The 9,285-nt window shown below is 43.9% G+C and overlaps 1 protein-coding gene across 9 annotated transcripts in view; it reads right to left on the bottom strand.

Annotated features, from left to right (window-relative positions):
* Positions 1–8,995, bottom strand: part of RhoGAP1A (Rho GTPase activating protein at 1A) — a 143,302-nt gene extending 134,307 nt beyond the window's left edge. For 3 of the 9 annotated variants that reach the window (XM_067783025.1, XM_067783019.1, XM_067783031.1), the window contains exons 1-2: positions 8,612–8,991; positions 1,968–2,509 (exon numbers count right to left, since the gene is read on the bottom strand). In XM_067783025.1, the coding sequence (XP_067639126.1) occupies positions 1,968–2,294 (327 nt within the window). In that variant the 5' untranslated portion in view covers positions 2,295–2,509; positions 8,612–8,991. Of the gene's footprint in view, positions 1–1,967; positions 2,510–2,989; positions 3,009–8,611 lie in introns of those variants that run through there. The other 6 variants (XM_067783023.1, XM_067783024.1, XM_067783022.1 and 3 more) reach the window with 6 other exon arrangements.
* Between the last annotated feature and the right edge of the window lie 290 nt (positions 8,996–9,285).

Below are 9,285 nucleotides of genomic sequence, written 5' to 3' on the forward strand. Positions count from 1 at the left end.
CAATAAGTCAGCATTGATGGTAATCGTTACAACTGAGCCAAGAGAGGCATGGACTATTAGTAGATAATTGATAGCCACCGTAAGTCGCCTTTGTACGTGACCAGCATGTAGCCATAAATGATTTAAAGAAATCGTGGCGACGTCGGGTATTAGAGTTAGCCCAGAACATCTCCTTCGGTGAAACTATGCTACAAAAGTGTGACCATTTTAAGTATTTCTCCCTCCGCAAGGAGCTACGCCCAAAGTTTTTTGTACGATCCACGAGATTTTGAGGCAAAAACCGCGGATATTTCCGAAATGGCCGAAACGTCGACTTTCTTAAATACATATAAACAAAACCTTTCTAAATATTAATTTTATTTTATTTTAGCTTTACAAGACTCCCAGATACTCATCCGCAAGTTAATGATATTGTTCCAGATCGTCAAAAATACCATTGACGTCAGCAGTATGTCCATATTCATTAGTTGTGGACAATATGATACTCTGAAATCCAGCCATTCAATTCAGAGGTTTACGCCGATCGCTTTGTCGGAGCGCCGGGCACGTCGCCGCCGCCGGTATATAATAGCGTCTACGCCGCCGCGGCCGATTAAGTGACCGGCGTAAACCTCTATCCCACCACTGGCTGGGTGAGGCCAACAATAGGTGGACTCGGTTGCGGACCTGTAGAGTTTCCAAGAACATGTGGCCACTATATAACGAAAAACGATCGGTAGCTGGCCTTAAGATGAACAGAAGGGATATATCCAGAGTAGTTGCGGTGCTCACGGGGCATTGGACAAGTGGGGTACATGCGGCACGGTGGGACTGGAACACAATACCTCCTGCAAGCGTCCGGAGGCGGATGAAACGGTTGAGCATCTGATGTGCGAATGCCCAGAACACTGTCGAAGCAGAACAAAGTTTCTTGGAAAGCCCTTTTTCGAAAGCCTCCCAGAACTCAAGGATGTTAGGGCGGGAGTGCTTCTCAAATTCATAAACTCCACGGGATGGACATAGGGAGACGGGTTTTTCCCTGAGGCGCGTGAAAATGTTCATTAGTATTCTTACAACACCCTTTCATTGGTTAACTCACGAGTTTGTGGTATCAAAAAGGCGCATGAGTGCTAATTGGTGTCAATTGGGACTCGCCACTCCAACCAACCAACCAACCAACAACAGTTTTCACGTAGTCGTTTCTAAAGTCGTTCACCATACAAACTATAGAAAACGGATTTAGAAAAATTCTACGACGTCCCACCTGTAAAAGGGACTCATGTAGTTGTTTTCTCGAACTGTTAGTAAAAGTGCTGATCGGAATCCCTGCATTACATTAATTAAATGTTGTATTATTTTATGTTTTAGGCGTAATAAGCCGTAATAATTAATAAATAAATAAATATTGGTAAAAATTACGGCGGTCTTTTGCAACTTTTCTATTTCGTATGGAGACAAACCCAGTAACCACACGACACCAACCATGTCTTTAATTGTAATGTGGGACCAACGCCTCTAACACCCCTCTCATTATGGTCCAGCAAGTTTCCTTGGATTCCCGCTAGAGGATATTGATGACAATTTGTGATCGGTCGCACCTATTGGATGGGGCGAAGCAATGCTACAATAACAACAGACCCAGTCAAATGTGTATTAAAGCAAGATTCTACAACCAAATATTATTTCTACCTGAGCCCGTAGGGTGAAGAAGACGATCTGACTAATAAAGAATTCTATGGTAGCCAGTATAAGCGATTGATAAATTTGATAAACACCCGGTCAACTAACTCGTAGCAGTGGTTTTGGGGATGCTGGATGGGTATTATACAGTCTATATATATGCCCATAAAGGCTACGAGCGCGAGTTCATTAAACAATCCATTTGTCTGATAAATCGACATAAAACTATGACAATATCTTGGCTAAGCAGAAATAAAACAAATTTTTTAATTATGTTCATTTATATAAATATAAGATATGTAACTTACAGTAACAGTATCAGCACCACAACCATCACTGTCACTTGTCTGTTGTTCTGCATGGGTGTCGCCTTGTAACGTTGCGCCCGATGTGGTGGCAGCTTCAAATAGTGATGTTGGATCACCACCAGAATCACGAAATTTTTCCACATCGGACAATAGACGTTCTAAGTATTCAACATATAGTTGTTCTTGCTCCAATTCCTTTGTCAAATCGTTAATTTTTTGCTTATGTCGTTCAAGACTGGCGCGCACATCCTGCTCCCACGCATCCGAGAGTGAACTTTGTGGAAAACGTTGCATCCACAGGCGTTGGAAGTCATTAAAAACACTCATTTCACTTTTAATTCGTAACAATTTATTCGTTTTTATCTTGGCTTTTCTTGTGTTTGTTTATGTTTTCCTTTACTGTTTTTGTTAGTATGCAGAAAAAATGATTCGTGTGAAAATGTTTGTTTTTGTTCATGCATTTACAATGTCACAAGACCTGCCCCTTCATCTCTTGCACGCCGCACTTTTGCATCAACATCATCATGCGTCCAACGCAACATCTTTAAACATATAAAAACATATATTTAAATATTCATGATGATTCTTATAGGCTCTTGGCGGTTAATATACGCAACTAGGCATATAAGCATTTGAACTAAGTAGATACTTATACACAATATATTTGTGTATAGTAAGTGTGTAGGTGCTGCGAAATCTATGCAAGTATCTAAAAACAAGTATCGGAACAGCTCTTAATCCAAGGCCTCAAAAGCATTCACAAATCGCTACCCTAAAATACGGCTGTCGTTTTCTATACTTTGCTTTATATTTAAATAAAAAAATTGGAGCCCAGTGTATCCACATGACAGCAACCATCTATTTTCCATTGTTCTGTGGAAGAAACCTTTCTGACACCAACCTCTTTAGGGTAAAATCCTTTTGAAACGATAGTTGAGCTGGAGTTGCTTTAGATAATTCTGATGACAATTGACGAATTGCGTGCAACAAGCGAACAAGGATGGAAGATGCGACCAACTTACCGACTGTAAAATACTGGGTTTGAAGTTTGATCAAGATCTACATTTTGGCGACCATGCATCCGCAATTGTACATAAAATCCAGAGCTATAATAAAATCCTCATATCGCTTGCCGGCAGCACTTGGCGTAAAGATACAGATAAGCTCATTACCACTTAAAAAGCAATTGGCCGGCCGATTACATACGACGATTCCCGGATATGGCCTATAAAAACAGCGCTCCCAGAAGTGCTAAGGGCTGTCTTCTTATGTCCGCATAACACCATCTGCACAGTTAATCGAGAGTGCTTCCAATTAGGGAGAGAAATAAAATGATGAAAAACAGTTGAATACCCAGAAAACTATGCGTCCCAACAGACACCTGATTAAAGAGGCTCCGCCTCCCAGGTACTTAAGAAGCCATCTCCGTAAGCATTATGACAGCTTCCCAAGGCCGTCGGTTCTATATACCGGAGCGAATCGGGATTTTTCCCGACCAAGGACCGCCATTTCAGTGTAACCCCATTTAATTTGTTGCGTCCCTCCCACAAATTGTCATCCTCCCAGCAGCTTCTTGCAGCGGGACTGCTCCATATTCTCTTGCTCCGGGAAGGTATCGAACCCAATCCGGGTCCGTCTCCTGACCCTGGTCCTGATAAATGGTTTTGCTGCATCTGCCGGAAAAGAATCTTTTTAGGACGATCATACTCCTGTCAGTGTGTTTCGTGTAAGGGATGGTTGCATCGGACAGGTTGTTCTGGGCTAGATCCCAAAACCAGACGTCCACGTAACTTCTATAAATCTTTTGTGGCTCCTTGATGTTCACGCCCTAGGACGTCCCGAAGTCTGCGCCCACGCTACCTACCGCTGCTCAGGAAGCCACAACAAGTACCCGCTGCTGTTCGCGCCCCACGGCGCCACCAACGGCTGCTCCCACTCATACCTACAATCTCCGTAGTATAATCGGGAGCAATGCCGAGCATCTCCCCCCCCCCCTCTTTTCCGGCAGCAATTGTGTAGGTCAGGGAAACAGACTCTTAGTCCCTACCTCTCTTTGCACCGTCTGCCAGCACAGATTATATATGTTTGCGACATCCGACCAATGCAGCTCCTGCCATGGACGTGCCACTTTCTTAGATGTTCTGGTCTCCGCGACGGCAACCCCCGACGGGTTTCATTGCGCCATGTTGCCAGGCCGCATACCCAAATACACCTTACCCAAGGACGTCCAGTCCCAGGGCCACAACAGCAATCGCGTCCTGGCCTTCCACAATCCAGGCGTAGTCACCCATAACTTACTCCCAGAGTGACGACGTCTCCCGCTATGCACTTCAGAATTCTGCAGTTAAACTGTAATGGATTAAATGGGAAGATCACGGAGATAGTCGATTTCATGAAGCGGCACAACATCCGCATTGCTGCAATTGAAGAGACTAAACTCACAGCAAGATCTGCATTGCAGACCTGTTCTTTATGTATAAATATAATGTCCACAGAAAAGATCGCGAGGTCGGAAATAGAGGCGGCCTCGCGTTGTTCATGCACCACTCTGTGCAATATCATATATTTGATCCCGACATCGACCGCAGGGACAGTGTCTTTGAACGTCAAGGCTTATCTGTCCGGTCAGGCGATGCAAACCTAGAAATCATCTACATCCCTCCTGCCACTTGTTGCCCCAGTGGATACCGCCCTAATATCAGCGCCTTACTCACTGGCAACAATCGCATTATCTTAGGCGATTTCAATGCCCATCACGGTCTATGGCATTCAAACTTGCGGGCGGACAGTAGGGGTGAGATGTTGGCGGATCAAATAGAAGAAACGACGCTCTGCTCAATAAACGGAGACGCCCCCACACGTCTGGTAGGAAGCTGTCATAGTTCGCCGGATATTTCAATCGTGAGCGCAGAACTCGTAAACTGCGTCAACTGGCAGCCGATGGTAAATTGGCATCCGACCACTTGCCTATACTTATTTCGCTCGATCGTACCGCCGACTTCATCATCACAGAAATACGCACTTTCATAAACTTTAAAAAAGGAAAGTGAGACGAATACAAATCCTTTACAGACAACCGCTTTGCTGCCCTCCCTATCCTGACTGATGCCCGTTAAGGGGAGCGTGCTTTCCGCAAGGTCATTGAATTCGCCTCGGCTCGCTTCATTCCCGCCGGTAGAATACCCGAAAATCGGCCCCACTTTCATGCGGAGGCCGCACATTTAGCGAGGGTACGTGACGTTATAAGACAGATCGTCCCGGCGACCCCCAAATAAGGGATATAAACCAACGCATCAGATTGCTTGTAGATGAACACAAGCGGGCGAAATGGGAGGAGCACCTAAGCGGTTGTTTTTGGTCCGCCGTAAATCGCTATCGAATCCGTCTAAGCACAATGACAAAGTTTCCATCGCCTTTGGCGATAAAGTGCTGTCGGATGCGAAAAAGTGTGCAAGCGCTTTCTGCCGACAATATATAATGCATTCTACGGTCGACAAAGATAGACGGAAGGCCAACAGACACGCACATAAACATAAATTCAGCGCGTCACCAATTACCATCACCACCAAAGAGGTTGACGATGCCATCGGCCATGCCAAACCATCTAAATCAGTGGGCCCAGATGGCATATCCATGCCGATGCTTAAAAGCCTAGGGAAAGAGGGTTTCAAATATTTAGCACATGTCTTCAACCTGTCTCTTTCCACATTTGTCATTCCCGAAAAATGGAAAATGGCCAAAATGGTCCCGCTATTAAGCCTGGGAAACCAGCTAACGTAGGAGAGTTATATCGCCCGATATCTCTCCTATCGCCAATGGCCTAGACGCTTGAAGCCATTTTGCTCCCCTACTTCAAAGCAAATTTGCAGCTAGTCTGGCATCAGCATGGCTTCAGAAAACTCCATAGCACCACCACCGCGCTAAATGCCATTAGCACCCAGATAAATTGTGGTTTAAATCAAAACCCCCACCATATAACAGCACTCGTTGCGCTAGACCTATCAAAAGTTTTTGATACGGTCAACCATGGCATGCTACTGCAAGACCTGGAAGGGTCTACCCTTCCCCCATGTCTTAAAAGGTGGACCGCAATTATCTGAGAATTAAACAAGGGGTGCCACAGGGTGATGTCCTATCCCCAATAGCACAATAATGGTCACAGGCCCAGGCCCACAGCTTTGCAACAGAATAAACGGCTACCTCCCTAATATCTCCAGTTTTTTCGCCTCGCAAAACCTGGCATTATCACCGACTAAATCTTCCGCGACCTTATTTATAACATGGACGTCCCAAATGTCGACCATTTTGAACATCCACGTCGATGACACTACGCTACCGACTGTCGTACACCCCAAAATCTTGGGTGTGACGTTTGATCAGGATCTATATTTTGGTGAACATACAGCCGCAATTGTACCGAAAATCCAGAGCCGTAATAAAATCCTCAAATCCCTTGCTGGCAGTACTTGGGGAAAAGACCAAGAAACGCTCATTACCACATACAAAGCAATTGGCCAGCCGATTGCATGCTACGCGTCCCCTATATGGTCGCCAAGCCTAAAAATTAGCCAGTGGAAGAAGCTACAGGCCTGCCAAAACACTGCTCTCAAAACCGCCACGGGCTGCCTTCTTATGTCCCCAGAACACCATCTACATAATAAGGTGAGAATACTCCCCATCAGGGAGAGAAATGAGATGCCAACCAAACAGTTCCTTTTGAATACCCAGAAACCTGGGCATCCCAACAGACATCTGATTGATGAGCCAACACCGCCTAGGGACTTGAGGAGGCATGTTCGTTAGCATTTTGAGGAAATACGGTACCTGAGAACTCAGCCGTATGAAGCGAAAAAACACAAGCAGGTCCTTGGTGAACTCCACAAACAGGCGTCGGACCTTTATGCCAGGAATTGCCCGGTGAATTCAGTACTCAAAGAACAGTACCCAAAACTTGCGGAAGAGGAACGAATCCTCCCCAGGGAAACGCGAGTCACTCTGGCTCAACTTCGTTCTGGATACTGAAACAGGTTAAACTTACATATCCAGAATCAACCCCGATATACAAAATATATGCCCCGCTTGCAATGTGTCCCCACATGACACCAACCATCTCTTTAATTGTAATGTGGAACCAACGCCTCTATACACCCCTTTCGTTATGGTCCACCCCTGTTGAAACAGCAGGTTTTCTTGGGCTCCCGTTAAAGTATATTGATGACTATTTGTGATCGGTCGCAGCTCTGCTACAACAACATTATGGAGTCGATTACTAATGTAGTTCTCTAACAATTTGCTGGAGTCGAGACACTAGTTATCTAACATGTCTACATAAAAATACTCCGTAATAGTCTAGTTGAGAGGTCGACTGCTAATACGCCACCAAAAATATCGGGAGGTGTCAAACGACGCGTCTTGGCATCAGTATTAATAATCCCAAGGCGGAAAATAAAAATTTTAGCTCGTTCATAAGATATTAACGAAAAACCGAAAAAACACCCGCGGGTACCTCCGAAACCGGGGGTGGGATCCATAGCATTTTTGCGCAGAACACCTTTCTGCGTTGGCGGCCTTCGGCCGAGCTTATAAAAAATAACCCTGGGCTACGCCATGCCAAGTCCGGGTGTGTGGTATAACCGTGGCTACCGCTACGGTGATGCACAATTTTTTTGTGGATACGAACACAACAACAACCACATGAAAATCGCCAACTTCAACTGCAAATATCTCCAGACAGAGATAAAATTTTTCTTTTCCGCCTTCGGATTATTGTTCTCGAGATTAATACGAGTATTTTGACACCTCTCTCGATATTCTTGGTAGCGTATTAGCAGTCGACCCCTCAACTAGACTTTTACCAAATACTGTTGTTGTTGTTGTTGTAGCGATAATGTTGCTCCCCGAAGGCTTTGGGGAGTGTTATCGATGTGATGGTCCTTTGCCGGATACAAATCCGGTACGCTCCGGTACCATAGCACCATTAAGGTGCTAGCCCGACCATTTCGGGAACGATTTATGTGGCCACGGTTGCGCTACACAGCCCCTTGAATCTGGTATTTTAGTCGCCTCTTACGACAGGCATACCTACCGCGGGTATATTCTGATCCCCTAACCCGCTGGGGACTCTAACGTTACTGTGTTTACTTGGCGTTAGATGAAATATGGGAAAATACAGATCATAACTGGACAGAGTTCTATGCTTTCCTATGAATAAAGAGATGGAGTTAAAAGTTGAAATTCAGTGGATATGCCTTTTGAATCCAGTGGATATGCTTTTCATACATACGCAAAAAGAAATTAAACACAAGTGTACATATATGCTGGGATCATTAAACAGCCGTATTGTGTGGTAACAAAACTTAAAATACATTGCCCATATTATCACTTTTTCACCATATTGATTATATTAAGTCCATTTATTGTTATCAGCCGTTATGGTACATCACAGATGCTGCGCAACGCCAGACCGTCAAATATGTTTTCCTACATTTGGACCTGCTATAGATTTTATGGTAACATAACACCCTCTAATTTGCTGCCCATGTGCACATGCTTACATATTAATATATATATATATAAGAAATTATGCATCTCTCGGTAAAGTGTATATATATCTATAAGTATGTATATTCCATGCTAAAACGTACAAACAGTGCTTCTTAGACGCGTCCACTTTTTTATTTGTTTTGCTAATTATTGCAGAGCTTATATTTGAACTACAAAAGTTATTTTTTTTTTGTCTCGTTTTAAATAACGAAAAAAGGTGTATTGAAGCCCGAAGTACGACTCAATACAGATGAGAACTGCCAGCCACGATGAACCACGGATTCAGCCACCGAACGTACGAGTTTTTCAGAACACCTTTTATAAGCCACATACCAATTATTTTTACATATTTCTTAGGTTTTCATGCACTTTTGTTTTCATGTCTAACCTTTTTACAATTATATGCCATTTTAATTATAATTTCGAGATCGATTTAAATGTAAATTAAGGACACTCCCGTGAAAACACAACCGAATGCATTTGCGTCCACCAAGTATTGCATTGTTGTTGTGGTTTAAATACAGAGTTGCAATTAAATGTAAAGCTATCGATTGCCGATTGCGATGGATGCACTAAAAGCTCCGCCACATTAGCAGTTTTTCATTTCATTTATGTAGATGATTTTAACACAAGCTTAAGGGCCAATTGATGGTGACTTATCACCATAACCAGATAAAACAGCTGATCGAGCCTACCTTATGGAAATCAATGTAACCGATTAATGGTGCCATACAATTACGCTAACGCCATAACCATATCATAACCAACCAATTGG

This window comes from Eurosta solidaginis, chromosome 4 (assembly GCF_040869045.1).
Source record: "Eurosta solidaginis isolate ZX-2024a chromosome 4, ASM4086904v1, whole genome shotgun sequence".
Lineage (NCBI taxonomy): Eukaryota > Metazoa > Arthropoda > Insecta > Diptera > Tephritidae > Eurosta > Eurosta solidaginis.